General features: G+C 44.4%; 3 protein-coding genes across 8 annotated transcripts; 2 read left to right on the forward strand and 1 right to left on the reverse strand.

Moving 5' to 3' along the window:
• The first annotated feature begins 613 nt into the window (after positions 1–613).
• Positions 614–7,396, forward strand: LOC124182955 (transcription factor Sp4-like). Of its 5 annotated transcripts, none has more exons than XM_046570827.1 (12): positions 615–1,414; positions 2,484–2,537; positions 2,598–2,930; positions 3,032–3,389; positions 3,625–3,836; positions 3,957–4,046; positions 4,149–4,499; positions 4,593–4,824; positions 4,930–5,404; positions 5,489–5,783; positions 5,876–5,983; positions 6,129–7,396. In XM_046570827.1, exons 1-12 carry the CDS (start codon positions 1,388–1,390, stop codon positions 6,240–6,242), a joined length of 2,649 nt encoding a protein of 882 aa, XP_046426783.1. In that variant the 5' UTR covers positions 615–1,387; the 3' UTR covers positions 6,243–7,396. The 5 variants fall into 5 exon arrangements, with proteins under 5 accessions (XP_046426781.1, XP_046426783.1, XP_046426779.1 ...); XM_046570826.1 differs by lacking the exon at positions 615–1,414 and adding an exon at positions 2,084–2,333; XM_046570825.1 differs by having other exon boundaries at positions 614–1,414; positions 2,484–2,930.
• On the reverse strand, positions 6,873–9,056 carry LOC124182962 (protein transport protein Sec61 subunit beta). Its single transcript, XM_046570841.1, has 3 exons — positions 8,584–9,056; positions 8,018–8,214; positions 6,873–7,626 (listed from the first exon to the last, which is right to left on the reverse strand). Exons 1-3 carry the CDS (start codon positions 8,584–8,586, stop codon positions 7,539–7,541), a joined length of 288 nt encoding a protein of 95 aa, XP_046426797.1. The 5' UTR covers positions 8,587–9,056; the 3' UTR covers positions 6,873–7,538.
• A 120-nt stretch (positions 9,057–9,176) lies between these two features.
• LOC124182953 (tyrosine-protein phosphatase non-receptor type 23) lies at positions 9,177–17,643 on the forward strand. Of its 2 annotated transcripts, none has more exons than XM_046570818.1 (15): positions 9,177–9,467; positions 9,690–9,892; positions 9,977–10,299; positions 10,393–10,505; positions 10,639–11,042; positions 11,120–11,461; positions 11,578–11,801; positions 11,913–12,133; positions 12,215–14,459; positions 15,396–15,931; positions 16,038–16,310; positions 16,443–16,594; positions 16,682–16,980; positions 17,070–17,225; positions 17,289–17,643. In XM_046570818.1, the coding sequence occupies exons 1-15, from the start codon at positions 9,381–9,383 to the stop codon at positions 17,417–17,419; spliced, it is 5,709 nt and encodes a 1,902-aa protein (XP_046426774.1). In that variant the 5' UTR covers positions 9,177–9,380; the 3' UTR covers positions 17,420–17,643. The 2 variants fall into 2 exon arrangements, with proteins under 2 accessions (XP_046426774.1, XP_046426773.1); XM_046570817.1 differs by having other exon boundaries at positions 9,178–9,467; positions 16,410–16,594.
• Positions 17,644–17,816: the final 173 nt, after the last annotated feature.

Consider the following 17,816-nt stretch of genomic DNA (forward strand, 5'->3'; position numbering starts at 1 on the left):
ACTTTTTCGAATATTTTAGATTTTCTCTACCTCAGTTAGCCTGTCAAACCTCTATGATATGCCTCTATGCTCTAAGGCTCTATCGGACCAGTCAGCTGGCTCGAAACCGGTGGAAATATCAAATTATCAACCTAAAAAAGAACAGTACAAGATACCTGAAATATCGTGGACCAAGCCCCCTGACTTCTACCACTTGTTGCTCCACATGGATAACGTGCGGCGTACCATTTCCGGCGCGATCTATCGGAGAAATTTTAGTGCTCTCGAAGACATTAACGGCACAGAGGGAGAGAAACGCGCGTAATGCCGTAGACGGCAAAGGATAGAAGAGGTATCCTGCCCCTCGGAGCAGGGTTTCCGCCCGCATACCCGGCGTCCGATGAAACAGATGCGCGGAGGTTAGCCACCATTCGCGAAGCCGAATTGAGGGGATGACCGCGGCGCAAGGAGTGCGTGCTGGGTTGCCTAGGGAGCGGTTGGTAGGGGCCGCCCATGAGGGCCGCCCTTAGAGCCGCCAATCAGGACGTCAAGTTTCGCCGCCAGAGCCGCGCCACGTTCGCAGAACACACTTGGCGATGCCTCCGCGGGCCGCGCCGTACCGCCCCACTCGTGAAGCAAATAGTTCCATACACGACGCGAATCTAGACGAGTACGAGCACGAACACGTTTTTGTCACCGATACAAACACGGGACAACAACTCCTCGTGGCTCCGTAAATACAAATAGGTGTAACTCTGTACTATTATCGCCCAAAAGGAGGGTCCCGCATTCGCGGTATAACGGAGCCGTGAAAGTGTCGAGAGTGTTTTGTTACTGTTATGCGTATGGGGTAACTTTTCCACGGCTACCCACCGATGAAAATACATGATACAATTGCGCGTTGTCACCGATAGCGTTGAATCTTGTTTGGGTTTTAAGTCGCTTCGATTATCGTGATCCAGGTAGCCGTGGATTTTCCCGTTTTCAAGCGAGACAGTCGCGCGAGAGATCTTGCTTCTTTGTTCGGTTGACTCGTCGCGACGCCCGAATGACTGTAAGAAGTGGTTTCCCGCTCGTGCTATGAGATGATCCTGTGAATGTAAATGATGCGTCGAGAAGACAAGTAAAGGTCGTGTGCACCAATACTTTTGTTGGACGAATGTAAAACTGTTCGCAGCGTTCTTCTATTTGTTATTAACATATCGATCGGCGGAGGAATACATCGCAAGTGTTGTGCTCTGTGTTCGGAGGAGTACAGTGCAGCTTTAACGAGGAGCACGCCGTACGCTCGAAACGATGCAACGGTTCTTTGCTTGAGTTGGTACGAGCGCCGTGCAGCGAGTCGTCTCGTCCTCGAAAAGCGTTGTCTCGTTCGTCCTCGCTCCTTCATCCCCCTCCGCCGCGTACTATGGCCACAGTCAAGATTCAGCCAAAGGTAAGCCAGAAACAGCAGGCAGCGAGTAGCTTTCTCGTATCGTTTGTGTATTATTATTGGTATAAACAGGAGCGCGCGGGGATACGAAAGAGCACGTGTCGGTCCGCGATCTAGGTGGAGTCCGCGGGGAAAAGTGGGTGGAGGCTGGCCGCGCGAGGCCTTCCTGATACCGCGGGTAGGTGTGTGCGTGAGAGTCGGTTACGCGGATGAGAGGCGTTTATCCGGCCTCGCGCCCGTCCGCCGTTCCTTTTTGTACCCGCCGTCCTTGCCAGCGTCGCCTCTCCGCGTCATTCGCCGCCCCGTGACGGGGAGGGGGACGATCGCCACAGTTACGTACCGCGCGGTGATTTCGTCGGGTTCTTACAGAGCCCCGTCCTACGACTGCTAAGACCTTGTTTGTTCGACTGTGGATTATGAAACATTTTTTTGTCTTGCGGAGAACATTTCAGGTCCCATCTAATTGTAAACGTGATAAAGTTTCGAACCTCGATTCGCGTTACAAGTACCGCTTAAGTTCGGGCGTGGGGCCTCAGTGAGCGGTGTTACTTCTCTGGGCTCGAGGGAGGGTCGCAAAAGAGGCGGAGGGACGCCTCTCTCTCTCTCGCTCTCTCTTCCTTTCTCTCCTTCTTTCTTTTTCATGCCTTCTCTCTCGCGGCGCTGGACGACGGCGGCGTCCAGCGTGCCAAGCGTTGCGTTTCAGCTGCCCGCGAGTCTTCCTAGCACCGACCGTGTTGCACCTCTGTCAACGGCATTCGGTCTTCGGCTCGGGTCGACCGTTGATCGCGGTCCTCGTATTGTCGGGATTTTTTAATCAGCTACAACTACAATCGCGCTCGAAACGATTGTAACTTTATTATCGCGGGCCATGGGCCAATTTTCCCTAGTGGACCCGAACAGGGATGTCATCTCAGATACGACGGTAGGTAAACCGCGAATGTGAGCTAACCATGCGTCGTTGCCGTTTCACAAAACCCGTTGTCAGTTACTTAATATTAATGCATTTGGTACAAATTGTATACACGTCGGGCGTTAATTTTTTACGCTGCTAACAGAATCGTATTTTTATCAGGAGGAGGTCGACGAGGAACACGACCCGTTGCAACAACAAGAAGCTGTGGAACAGCAGCAGCAGCAGCAGCAGCAGCAGCAACAACAACAACAACAACAACAACAACAACAACAACAACAGCAACAACAACAACAACAACAACAACAACAACAACAGCAGCAGCAGCAGCAGCAGGAGCAGCAGCAGCAGCAAAATGCACAGCCCCAGATCCGATTTCTAAACGCAAATGTTTTACAGCAGCTCCAACAGCAGCAAGTTGCACAGCAACAACAACAACAGCAGCAGCATGATGCGCAACAACAACAACAACAACCACAACCACAACCACAAGTCATTACCTTGCAACAATTGCAAAACTTTGTGCCTTTGCAACATGCTCAACAAGACCAAAATCAACAAAGGGCGCAAACCATCTCTGTACAAGCTCTGCCGCAGCAGTTCTTACAAGTGTGTTTGTATAATTGCATAAGTATTAGTTTCTCAACAAGATATTATATTTATTATGAACGGGCTTATGAACGTTATAAAGTATCTGAAATATATTCTAGAATACTCAACTCGTCGGTGGCCAGACTCAAGGAACGTTGCAGCATCAGTCGCAGCCACACCAACAGCAGCAACAGCAACAGCAACAGTTGAGTTACAACATGATTCCACAGATGCAAACGGTGAACATTGACGGCCAAGAGGCCCTGTTCATTCCATCGTCAGCAATGTCGGCCGCGACTACTCACCACCAGTCTCAGCCGACAATGCAATTTGCGACGACAGGTGGGCAGCAGGTGCAGCTAGCTGGCGGGCAGACTCTGATAACTCCGCATCCCGTCAGCCTGATCAGAACACCCAATGTTTTCCCCACTTCCATCCTACAAAACATCGGTGGACAAACTGTCCAGTTGCCAACAGGTATATTTCTCATCCTACCTATGCTGACTCTCGCTTCTTGTCACAGTTTTGCCCTGCATGTCTGACTACATTTTCAATTGCACATCTTGGAGAGCTGTTACTAATACTTGTAAACTCAGCTGCGTCGATCGCTGCTTCTAACATCTAGCTGGCTGAACTTTGGTGAAACTTGCTTCATTGCTTTGCTTTCACTGACTAACTGTCGCCTTTCTCGTCCACAATGGCAAACGGACAGATTCCAAGGCTAGCCTGGATGTTTCAGGGCAGAGTGTGCAGGTCCGACCTCTACAGTTTCCAATGCAACAAGTCCAGCAAACCGTACCTGTTCAGGTTCCAGTCACCGTTAGCAATGGACAAACTGTCTATCAGACTGTACATTTTCCCGTACAAGCTCTGTCCAATGTATTCAACATGCCCACTACTCAAATGATACCGCAAATTACTCAGGTTTGTTGCCGTTTTATATATCCAAAGCATCCTTATTGCATTAATTAGTCATCGAGTTAAAATGCACCATTATCGGTGGGACATAATTCTTTACTGAAATACAATCCGATCATCTTACAGCAAATCCCACAAATGGCCCAAATTATTACTCCCAATGGACAAATACAACAAGTACAAATTGCAAATTTGTCACAGCTGCAAGGTTTACAGGTAAGATCTGCCAGCAATAAAATTCAAAGTTTATATTACTTTGATTGTACCGCCAAAAACCGCTATGAAATTGTTAGACAATGAGGTAACTATTGCATACAGGGTCAGCAAGTTGCTCAACAAGTAGCTCAGCAGGTGGCGCAGCAGCAAGTTGTGCAGCAAGTTGCTCAGCAACAAACGCAGCAGCAGGTTGTCCAGACGGTTCAGCAACAACAAGTCGCACAAGCTCAGCATGTGCAGCAGCAACAAGTACAGCAGGTTGTACAGCAAGTTATTCAGCAGCAGCAGCAACACCAACAACAGCAGCAGCAACAACAACAACAACAACAACAACAACAACAGCAGCAACAGCAACCACAGCAACATCAAGTGCAACGTGTGCAACAAGTTTCAACACCAGCCCCAACTGTTTCTACATGGAGCACTTCAGTCAGCACACCAAGCAATGTTCAGGTAAAACTGGTTGGATAAATCCATCTGTTTAAAAGAGACAAATTGCAGCTAAAAGAAGCTTGTCTAGATATTATTTATGATTATGTGCTGCAGGTGGTTGGAATAGGATCTCTTGGGAGAACCATGAACGGCAACATGTTGACAACGAAGGATGGGCAGAAGATTGACGTTCAGACATTGTCAACATTGACTAGGCAACCAGAAAGTGTCGAAGGAGACCTCAAAGTATCGAGTATCGATCCGAGCCATTTAGCCAACAGTCAAGTCATTCATATTCAAGCACCGCAAACTACTCAGTCTGCAATGCAACCTATCACCCTCACAGGTATTGTTTGCAGTTTGGTCGCGTTTTTTTTTTCTGTCGTTTCCACTCGGCGTTAATTACTTGTGAATTAAATTTTACATGTATAAAAAATTGACAACTCTACAGGCGCCCAAGGACAACAATTAACACTGATACCAGCCTCTGCCTTGACAAACCTTACTTCGCAAGGTGGAATGATGAGGGGTGTCGGTAGTAACATAATGCAGCTCCAGCCAGCAGCTGGGATGAATGCATCAAATGGATTTCTGCAGTCATTTCCCGTACAAAATATTCCTGGATTGGGAAATGTCCAGGTCATCCCAGCCAGTGCCCTGCAACAGGCCTCCATGCAATCGTTACCTTCAAATCCAACCGGAACGCAAATTGTTACCGCTGCACCAACTGTTCATATTGAGGGAAACGAACCATCCAAGTGGCAGATTGTGCAAACGATTCAGTCCGCGCCTACACCCAGCACTCCTGCCCCACCAGTGCAGCAATATCAGGCAAGCACCACTGCGTCGGCACCTGAGACTGATCCAAACAAACAGCATCGTCGCCGAGTTGCCTGTACCTGTCCAAATTGTGGCGATGGCGACAGGTGGGCAATCAATATGCATATCAGGAGACTTTTTTTATTCACTCGTTGTAAAGCTTTGTTGTCAATAAATTATCATTGTTACAGAAACAGGGATATGACACGGAAGAGGCAGCATGTATGCCATATTCCAGGCTGCAACAAGGTTTACGGAAAAACAAGTCATCTTCGAGCGCACCTGAGGTGGCACACTGGAGAACGGCCGTTTGTCTGTAGTTGGGTATTTTGCGGTAAAAAGTTCACAAGATCGGACGAACTGCAACGACATCGGAGGACACACACGGGAGAGAAGCGGTTTCAATGCCCAGAGTGTACAAAGAAATTCATGCGCTCCGATCATCTCACTAAACACATTAAGACTCACACGAAACTTCGCAGTGGGGTCAGTCGTCAGTTTTTTTTATGCTATCGTCGACAACTATTTTATCAGAAAACATTACATGACAATAACCGTATTGCTCATTGTTGTTTTAGGATGCTGACGTCGATGATCCTGAGAGAGATCTAGAAGCGGAGGCACCCCAGGAAAAATCTTGGCCTGTTAGTATAATAGCAATTCACAGTGATCTTCCAGCTTCTCAGGTACGTTGATGTTCAACTTGGCCGCGGTTTTTAACAATTGATAAGACAGGGTGTAGTCATAAAAGCCAAAGTTCACAAATGCCAAAGAATATTTCCTAAAACATAAGTGATTCAGTGTTTTAATGCAATGAATCATATTATTTAGGAGGCAGCAACATCGACACAGGAAGGATCATCTGACAGTCAATCGTCGAGTGAGGAGAAGATGATAATCACCATACACAAAGAATCTGAACCGTCGGATATGAAGATGAACTGATCATTGTTTGTATCGTTATTTTTTAACGAAGTTGTACACAACACAGTAGCGTTCAGATGCCGCGGCGCAAGATAGTTCTGTGCTATTATCTTTTCTTTTCTCTTGTCGTTTCGAGACACTCTGAATCTTGTTCTAGGATTCTTTTATTTCTTAATTAGCGTCTTGACAAAATCAAATTGAATTACGCCTGCGGCAGAACCAAAATACCGGGGCGTTTATTAACCGAAATACTCGACGATCAGAAGGTGCAAAATCATTGATATACCATTTTTTTAGATGAATTTAAAGACAAAAAAGAACTGGTCGAACTTAGCGTATGAAAATCATAGTAGTTATTATATGGCTATGTACGATAAATACTGTACATAAGAGCGTTATACATAACATACACATTACACGTAATAGTATATATATATATACACACATATATTATATATTTTTGTATGATAATACTGTAAATAGTGTACATATAAACGATTTTACACGGGTTTAGAGAGCTTCTAATATTTCAGTTCCTGTGCTGCGATTTAGTTTTCTAATGAAAAAGAATGAAAGTAATGAATACATGAGCATTGATTTGGGATAAAAGTAGTGACTGAAGTTCGGAATGTGAATTAAGAATATTCCGAGTCTGCAACAATATATTTGATATTTATTACCACCGTTTTCATTTTACGTATAAAATAAATTAATCATCATTATCAATCGGTACAAGTGAAACGAGAAATTCTCGCCAGTTACGAACGATTAGTTTGTTGAATTATTCTTAAGTTTCCATACATGAGGCGATCTTCATACTCGTAATTTAGACGCATATTTCATTATTTGTATAATATTTTACATGGTATGTTGAATTGGGAAGCTGAAATTTTCGTGTAAAATCATTGGAATGACATTTGAGACAGTATATAACTGCTCTCTCTATAATATCGTAAATGTGTTTGAGAGCCTAATACAATAATTTTTTTTAATTTTCATTTCACACAGCAAGCCAATGACAAGGGATCGCCGTTGTGCGCTACATGTGTAATAAATATATCGCTTTAGTCACGTTTGACAATGGAAGTTTATATTGCATTCGTACATTTGACGTTGTCCATTGGAGGGCACAGTTCTTTTTGTTTAGATTCTGTACGTGTGTGATTGATTTTGAATTTTTTTTTTGAAAAAGTGTTCTTCCTTGCTCCGTACATTATGATATAGGTAACGATTACTCATTATGCACAAATCACACAGGGCATAGTTCATGTCTTATCTCAGTTTAATTTTTAATTTGCACGTCATTATTTAGGATAATTAGGAGCGAGTGTATTTTCCCCAAATATGGAGCATAAAAACAGATGCGATGAACAGAAGAGACATCACTAACACTGGTACAGGTCCACTGTAAACGAGAAAATAAAATAACGAATAATTAGCTCAGGTACATGACTATGCAATCATTCAGATCAAAGTGACAGTTGAATCAATGTCGAAATTTCTTCATTTTTTTGTATTTTTCACACTAAAATATGATGGTATTTGTATCTTTTGAGAAGTCTTTGTGCAATACTATGAGACAAAATCCTTTGTCATTCGTATTGCTGTGATATGTAGGTAGAATGCTCTGAAAATCATAGCGTTAATAGAATTTACCATAGACTAATATCCAGGAATGAAGTCATCACATTACTAGTTACCATTTGAAGAAATATCAACTAGATCCTCTAATTTCCCAATTTTTCCCAAGTCTATAACAACCCTGATTGAATCAAATTCAAGTCTGCAGAGCTTACACTTTAATGCCAGGAGAATCATCGGTGTAAAACCTCCACATGCCACCAGAGCTCGTGCCGGTGTTGCGATTTCTGGCTGAGGTAGCCGGAGCTGTTTTTCGCTGTCTAACTGTGCCTCCACCACTGGCTCTTGGAGCAACTACTTTGCTAGGGGATCGTCCTCCTGCCCCAACAGATGTGGAACTTGGAGCTGCAGGCTGTGAACAGGTACAATTTTGAGTATACAGAGGTATGTTCAAACTGCACGGTAGGAAACCTGTTACATGCCGTAGTTTTCACCTTTTCACTGCTATTTGGGTAATCAGAACCACTTCTTAGCCTCAAGCGAACTATGAAATTGGTGAATATGTGAAAACTGAAAGATGGACCATATGTGTGTAGATTCATGAGAATTGAAAGTACACCATCATTGGGTAAATTCTGTGCCATATATGGTAAAGACAGGAAGGAAACCTGCGTTCGATTGAATAAATTTCTAGCAATATGTACCGTTACCGCGAGCTAAGGAGCATCATACGATGAGAACGAGGTTAAAGTTAGATCTTATGATGGTAAAATGGACTTACCATTTTGTTTGATTTTGACTGTAACGAAGTTGATGTAAAGTCAAAGGTTCTTCTTAGCAAAACCCAGTGGATGGGCGCAGATGGATTCTTTAACGACGATTACAGACGAACTGCACCGCGGACAGATAGCTAACAACGAGTGACGGGAACGGACGCCGCTAACACACTCTTCCACGTAAACTCGGAGAATCTGACCGAACGACGACACGTCACGATACGATACACGCGCCCCGGTGCATCATGGGAAGCCACGTGACGAGCTTCACGAAAATGACAAATATCCCGGTTTGTTGAAATGCTGATTTCACGAATGTCACATGCGATCAGCGATTTTCCAGATGCAAATGATGTGAAACGTAATAGCAAATTATTTATATATTCAGAATTTCAGTAGTATGGAATAGTTTTTCAAACAGTAAAGCTTTTTGTACAGAGATTCTTGATGGTTGAAACCACGATTGAAACATTAGCACGAGCGGTAAGGCCGTTCTTCTTGGTCATTTTTTTCATTCATTTTTACAACCGTGAAGCGCCATCTCTGTAATTTTGGAATCGCTATTGTGTCTACCATCTGCAGGGTGCTTCACGATTTCGCCACAAGCGCTGAGGGTGTTAGTTTCGCCCGTTACCGTTGTATTTCTGACAGATCTCCACCTGTCGTTATGCGTATATTTCACACTGATAAGGCTGCCACGAAAGAGAAAACACGCATAATTTGACAGTTGACAACTTCGATATCGCGTGAGTAAACGGTAGTGTTCCGTCGAGGCCACGGTACGAGTTAAGGACTCGCCAAAATGGAGGCGGTTCCTAGGCTGCCGATGATATCCTTCGAACTGAAAGTCAGTCCCGAACCGAGTTCATTTGGACCGAAACTGAAGCAGGTACTCATGTTTTATACGATACGTCGTAAATGCATCGCATAACCGTCGCTCCTGCGTTCAATTTTAATTCGACTGCCGTTACCCTCATTTTTCAGTGTTTATCGCTTACTTTTTGTATGTTTATTTCCCAATCCATAGGCCAAAGAATAATATGCTCATTACACGATTTAGGCGTATGTAAACTTCGTCTAACATCGATTACCGCTTTCTTTGTTCCCCCAGTACATACGTGATTTTTACAACGAGGATCCAGAGTCTTACAACAATGAGATCCATCAACTCGAATCCCTTAGGGCGACTGCTGTGCGGCCTCCGATTGATGTTACCGGTTGCAACTTGCTCAAGAAGTACTACTGCCAGGTGCACTTCCTACAAAGTCGCTTTCCCATGGGCCACGACGGGGCAGCTGCTGTCACTTTCACATGGTAAAAGCACTCCTAGAATGCAATTCCAGGCACAGCCATACTTCAATAATCTTTTAACTGACCAAAACAATTTGAAAACTTTAGGAAAGACACATACGCCAACATGGTCTACTCGCTGGCCAACATCAGATTTGAGATAATATCCATTTTGTATAATGTTGGGGCGGTGCACACTCAGCTTGGGGCCCAGACCGAACGGACTACTGCAGAGGGCATGAAAATGGCCTGTGCCCATTTTCAATGCGCCGCTTGGGCCTTCGACCACTTGAAGAACACTTATCCTCAGCCACCTGGTGTCGACTTGGCCCCCGATCTCATGACCTTTATGCATCAGCTGTGCCTTGGTCAAGCCCAGGAGTGTATATTAGAAAAAAGCATGCTAGACAATCGTAAAGCAACTATTGTTGGTATGACACTTCTGTCTTATTTCACTCGTTTCACCTGACAATTTGCAATCACCCGTACCGATTAATATGTGCTTGTTCTTTCCGATTTCACAGCCAAGGTAGCCACTCAAATAGTTGACTACTACAACTTGGCCTTGAACACGCTCGAGCAAGGAGGAAATGACGACGGCTCTGTTGCCGATACGGTCGGCAACAAAATATACAAGGTACAAGTAATTGGAGCTTTGTGTTCCAACTGATACTTCTTGAAATTAAATCGTAAATTTTGTTGCGCTGAAGTTTAAGTCAAGTTGTTGTCCTGAACAGCAATAATATTAATAAAGCTTTATTACATCTTAGAGCTGGAAGCGGTATGTCCGTTTTAAAAAACTCTACTATCTGGCAGTATCTCAACTGTATCAAGGCCAGTCAGCAGAGGAGCAGCAGAAGATGGGTGAGAGGGTGGCATTCTATAATGCGGCACTGACAACACTAAACGAGGCTCGTGTTCTCTACACAAGCACAAAGGGAGGAGGCATAATGACGACCAATGAGGACAAAGAGGCTGTGGAGGATGCACTGACATTCACCAACGATGTCATTGAGGGTAAGAGAAAAGCAGCAAAGAACGAGAACGAATTTATTTACCACGAGGAGGTGCCGGAAAGGGATGCCCTGCCTTCGATAAAGGGTGCCTCTCTTGTCAGAGGAATTCCCTTCAGTGTTAGCGACTCTGAGGTCTCTGGTCCAGACATATTTGCCAGGTATGCTTTACAATATTTTCAGATTGACAACAATCTAGTTCACTTCAATAAACTCCAGCAATTGTTTTGATTCCCAGATTAGTACCAATGAAGGTGCACGAGGCAAGCTCATTGTACTCGGAGGAGAAAGCAAAGGTGTTGCGATTAGTTGGAGCTAAGATAGAAGAACGAGATCAGCAGCTAGTCACATATCTAGCATCCCTACGACTAGAAAACTTGAGCCTTTGGGACCCTGACAACAAAGACTCCAACACTTTGGCGTTGCCCGAGGAATTGGCTGAACGTTGCGCTGCCTTAAATGCAAAACCAACTGCCATTCAGGATTTGGTTGATGCGATGGGGAAACTCGCCGATACTTACCATGATGTCGAAGCCATGCTGAAGGACATAGACGAGCTGTTAACTCATGAAAAAACTCGGTATGTAACAGTTGATTGATACAATTATTTCTATTGACTTAATGATGTAACACTGGTCAAACTATTTCGCTTTTCTAAAAACTTAGGTTAAGTTTACTGTACTCTTACCATTGCAGAGAAACTGAGTATCAGGTGGTGCTTGGAAAGAGACCCCCATCCATAGTAGCAACGGATTTGACCCGTGAGGCCAACAAGTATCAAGAGGCTCATGCAAAGGCTTCAGAAAGCAACCAAGCACTGCACCGGGCGATGACTTTACATGTCAATAATCTGCGAATTCTCGCCCAACCGCTGGCTGATCTGATGGCTCACGTTCCTTCCCCGAAGACTCGATCTAGCGGTAAGGCCTTCACGAGTTTACCATTGGGAAATGTAATTTCAGCAAATAGTTACTTGTACTTCAAGTGAGTTGTGTCCACGGCTTACAAAAAATTTTTTTCTTTTCATACAGGAAATGAAGCAGTAAAAAAGGAGAGTGACTCAATTGCCAGAGAACTGAAACGAATACTGGGTAAAGTGGATGAAATGCGACGCCAACGGAGTGAACTGCACACGCAACTCAGAGACTCGATAGCTCAAGACGACTTGACTCGACTTTTGGTCACCGCCAGCACAGAGCCAGGATCGCTGGATCGTTTGTTCGCGGAGCAGATAAGCAAGCACAATAGACTGGTAAGTGCAGCCGTCCGTCAGTTAACAAACCCATTTAGAATCATTTTGGGTCAGATTCAATACACAAAATTTGATCGACAGATCGGCCTGATAGAGCAAAACCTCGCTGCCCAAGACAACATCCTAACAGCCCTGACGGATGTCTATGCACGAAGCGCGGACTCCCGCAAGGCCGTTGAGGAGGTTCTGAAGCGACGTGACGCGATGGTAAACTCGTTGATCTCGTCCTATGACGCATACGAAGATTTGCTGGCCAAGTCGTCCAAGGGGCTGGAATTTTATCGAAAACTCGAGACGAACGTCTCGAAGCTGCTGCAACGGGTCAAGAGCACGTGCAAAGTACAGGAGGAGGAGCGTGAGCAGATACTCGCGCGTAATAACAAGACCAGCACAAAAGTGGTCGAGTTTGCCGCTTCAGAAGAACCGACGCCGACCAGTGGGGGCCTCAAGCTGAAGGACTATCTCGCCTCCAGACAGAAGGGCACGATCCCCACGGCAGCGGCAGTAGCAGCGCCGACCTATCAGAATCCGTATTACGGTCCGCAGCATGCAATTCAGTCGGGCTCGCCGCAGCCGCTTCCGGCTGTTCGGCCAGCGCCTGTAGGACAGGAAGGAAGCGACGCGACATCGGCCGGCGTCTCGGACTCTGCTGATCCTACAAGGGGATATCAATACCCTATGGCTTATACTGACTACTACACTACGCAGCGGGGATCCAGCGACTTTGCCCATGGCTATGGTCATTACACTGAATACGCCGTCGGCGGGTTGAACTCCAGCTTACCAAAGTCTGGTACTACTAACACATCCAGTACCTACCGCCAGGCTAACGGCGCGACCGACACGACGGAGGTCACCAGCTTCAACGGACAGTATAGTAACTACGAACAATCGCGCTATCCGCAAAATGATCAGAATCAATATCCATCTGCTGCCATGCAGCAGTTGCACTACAATCCAGCCGCTTATACCTGTTATCCAGGATACTCGTACTCCGAGCAGGGCTACCTGCCACAGAATTCAGTGACTCCGCCGCAGAGTGGTCAGCCTGCACACTCGATTGCTGAGAATACTGATGCCGCTAAAGGAAATCCTCCAGGAACATTAACGCTCGGTGATAATCACCAGAATATGGTACAAGCCGGACTGCCTCTTAGGGAGGATCAGCAAAATCCGAATCAGGTCTCGAAGACACAGCCGCAGCTCAGCCAGAGCCAACAGATTGCTGGTCAGTTACTCCAGTATGAAACGCAGAACACCCAGCTGCAGCACAGCTTGCAGCAAATGTCTCAACAGAATTTACAAGTGCCGCAGACACCAGCTGCTCAGATTCCACCTCACAGTCACCAGTCCTACGCAACTAATCAACAAGTGACATCTCAATATCAAGCTGTGATGCCAAGCCTGCAGCAACCAGTTTCTCAATCTCAATCTCAACCGATCTCTTCTCAATCTCACAATCTCCCCCCACTGAGCCACGAGAGTGCGCAGTCGTCGATTGGTATTCCAACGCAGTATTCGCAGTCCCAATACTCTAGCAGCACATACACAAATCCATATCCGCCAGGTGTGCACCAGAATCAACAGGGCTATTCAAACTCCACGTCATCCCAGCATCAGCAGATTCAATCACAGCTGCAATCACATCATGGACAGTCTGGAGCCCAGGTTCAGCCGAGTAACATAGTACAGGGGCAAAACACACACGTCACTCAGAGTTATTCCAATAGCCAGCCAAGCTATGAAGGCTATCAGAATGCTTACGGTGCAACGGGATATCAAACGCAAACTACACAGAATTCGACGATACCACAAAGCTATGTAGCAGACAGCTACAGTAACCATTCCGAGATGATACAGAGCCATGCCAAATCGTACTCCACTGCACAGAGTTGTTATCCTCAAAATTATCCTTACTCGTCTCTCCAGGGCAGTCAGTTTCCTGGTCAGATGCAGTACCAGGGCTACTCACAGAGGTACGAGAACACTTACAATGCACCTCTGCAAACAGATTCGTACAAAGGTCATCCTGGCTACACTTATGACCCAATGACCGGAGGCTATCAGTATAGCTCCGGCTACCAAAATTCGCAGATTGCACAGCCTGAGGTAAACAGTATTGTTGAAACCAGCAGCAGCTCAATATTTCAGCAGAATCAGGCGTCCAGCAATTATGCGCCTCAAGATGCCAACACGCAGTACACCATCGCCAGCAATAATAATGGCACCAATCACACACCATCATCTCAGTACAATCAGCAATCCTACCAAACACCGAACTACGATCAGGCCTACTACACACCACCGTACAGCCATCAAGGACAAGGTGAGCTGACGTCATATTTTATTACTGCACGCTCAGATTCCTCTACAATTGTGATTGTTCTTTCTTGTATATATTATTATATTCTGAGAGGTAGTTATGCCCTGTACATAATTCATAGATCTAACTTCATAATCTCATGAATGTAGTGTGTTTTGTTAAATGGAAAAGACTGACATATACCAGGGGGGGGGGTTGACCTATGAGTTATATTGGTAACTATTGTTACCACCTATTCACCATTAATTTTTTAAATATTTAGAGTATTTTGAAAATATTTTACTTTGCAACATACTTCAATGTGGGTTATTGCTATTTCCGACAGTATCCTAACATGTCTCCAAAACCCAAGAGTAATTATTGCAATGTGTTATTATGGACAAATAATTGTAAAAAATCGTGAAAATTGAAGGAATAATTCAGTTGCGAGAAATGACCTGTATAAGCATATAAATATTCTATGAAAATTGTATGTGTTTCAGGTTACTGAATCATAATTTGAAGTCAGATTTTGAAAATTCAAGATGGCAAATCCAATATGCCAGTCGAAAATTTCAAATTTGATTAAATCTAGACAAAAAACTGTCAGGGATTTCTTGGGTCGCTGATTGAATTGTTGATTTGAATTCCGACGATTTGACTCCAGATTCACAGTCGGCAACCCCAAAAACCCCAGATAAAATTAAAAAATTTTTTCCGCCATATTGGATCTGCCATCTTGATCTTCTTGAATCCTGAATTTTCAAAATCTGACTTCACATTCGTAATCAGAGTTTCCAAAGACCCTAAGAAACCATATTGTTATGTTATGTTATATTGTCTCAGCACAATAATGTGTAACTCAAAGGATCAATCATAAATTACAAAGAAACAGCGTGGCTGTGCTTTGATTTTTTTTTTCTGGTTTGCTATTCAGTATCGTAATGTTTTTTGTCACAGAAAGTAGTAGATCTGACACAACAAACCAGAACGGACGAACGCAGACGTACATGCAAGCAACGAATAACGTGACGAACACGACAACGAGTCCGTCGGTGGAGAAGAAGATAATGGAGATACATTCGGACAAGCCAAAGTCCAACATAGATTTGTTGGCAGACCTCGAATTTAGCATAAATCATGCCCCTCTGGTTCCTGAAGTGAACCCCGTGAGTAAACCAGACGGTAAAAACAACAGCACCGATGGTGAGAAGGTGTTGAAACCTTTGCCGAAGGCCAGTGATGAAGTGCCTACCAAACTGGAACTGGAGATTGAGACGAAAAGCGAAGAAAAGATGGAAAATCTACAGATCGTTTGGGACACCTGGTACAACGATGTTCAACCAAAAAAGGACCCGCTCGGAGATCCACAGGCATTGCAAAAGTTTGCTTATGATGTTGAAAAGTATGAGAAGTTTATGGATAGCTTGCTGACGAAGACGCTGAGCGGTGCAACGACACTGGACATTAAATGGAAAGAAGTTCGGGACTTTCAGGTGCGTGTGCAGCCCTATTTCCTCTGGTTATTTCATTCTCAAATTGCCAATTTTCGATTTTTCTATGCTGATGTGAGTAATATTCAAAACGGTGATCGTTTTTTAGGAACGAGAGGAACAAAAACAGTCCACGCTTATTGCGCTTGCTCACACTGCAGAAAACAGGTCCCTGGGGTCTGTTCCTTACGATTCATCGAGGGTCCAACTCGACGTTAAGGATTTTTACATAAACGCGTCCCACGTCAAAGACATAACGCCGTGCATACCAGTTGCTTTCATCATTGCGCAAGCTCCAACCGCCGACACAGTGATGAACTTCTGGACAATGATCTGGGAACAAGAGTGCGAAGTTGTCGCTTGCCTGGCCTCGAATTTGCAGGTTCACAATTAATCGATACAGGCTTGATTTAATAATGTTTTCTAGTCTTTATACCCCCGTGAGATTTTATGTACAATAATGATCTTCTATTACATGCAGTTGAATAACGAAATTTACTGGCCAATGGCAAAGGGAGAAGACTTGATCATTGGGAATTTCATATTGTCATTGGAGAGCAGCATAGACCACACGACTTATGTCCAAAGAATAATATCCTTGAAAGACACAGAGAAGAAAACGTCCCGGATTGTGGTGCACATGCAGTTCACTATGTGGCCAGTTAAGTTAGTATTTTTCAATGGCCAATATTTGATGCCACATTAGTATCCGCGTTAAGCATTCGCTAAAGAACAAAATCTACCCTATTTCAGCGGTTATCCAAGCAGTCCTGGGCCATTACTTAGTTTTTCGAATGATACGCTTTCGGAACAGGCCTTGAGACGATCTCGTAGGCCGATCGTGGTACACTGCGTCGACGGCGGTACACTAAGTGGGTTATTCTTGCTGGCCGTAGCTTCTGTGTGTAACGTGCGAGCTGGACGCGGACTTGTCGATGCAGGTCTTGTGTTTTCAACCCTAGTCAGATTTCGGAAGTCCCTTGTCGATCAGGACTCTCTGTTGTTCGCTTATCGTACGATTTTGTACCACGCTCAAGACACCCTCATGAAACGTAAGTGCTCTGCTCTCTAGTGTTATTTTGCACTAGGAAAACTTTTTTTTTTCGTGGTAACATGACGCCTGATCTGTAATTGCCCACAGGCGGAATTTTGTCCTCATCACGGTCAACGTTCGAGTGCTTCGATGGAAACAAATCAAAGAAGGGAAGAAGCAAGATACAGCAGCGGCATCCTTCGGATGACTTTCTTCACAACCTGGCAGCGGGCATGCTGCGCACCTCGCAAGATTTTGTTACAGGTATTATTCTTTTTTCAGTTACACAGTACGCACCTATTAAACCTTTTTCACTCTACTTTTCAGGTGGCTCCAAAGGCTCTTTGTCTGACAGTTTGTCGTCGACAACATCTATCGAAACCCGCGAAAAATCCGAGGAAGTTAAACCCGTGGATCCTCTGAGTCAGCTAGACCCTATGTGGTCGATTAGGAAATAAGGAACGGACGGATTGTTTGATTGAAATGTCTTCTTTTTCGGCACTTATACTCGAAATGATTTTTGTTATAGAAGAGACCGGCTCGATGATTCATTTTAAGGAGATTATTACGTTAAACGTATGTGTGCACGGTATAAAGAATCAGTATAATTTCTTAATTTATATGAAGTTAATGATATACATTGTACAGTTATAATTTGTACAAAATATTAATTGACCAGTTACTCTGTTGAATGATAATTTTGATCCAGAATAATGCTATCATTTTACAATCACACAAATGTATATATCAATATAATATTTACTAGGGTTGTGCGGATTTCCGAAATCTCAGAGAAAATAATTCGGGTTCGGAACGGGTTTGTATCGGATTGGGTTTTTTTCGAAATTTTTGGAA

The sequence above is a fragment of the Neodiprion fabricii genome, chromosome 5 (genome assembly GCF_021155785.1).
Source record: "Neodiprion fabricii isolate iyNeoFabr1 chromosome 5, iyNeoFabr1.1, whole genome shotgun sequence".
Lineage (NCBI taxonomy): Eukaryota > Metazoa > Arthropoda > Insecta > Hymenoptera > Diprionidae > Neodiprion > Neodiprion fabricii.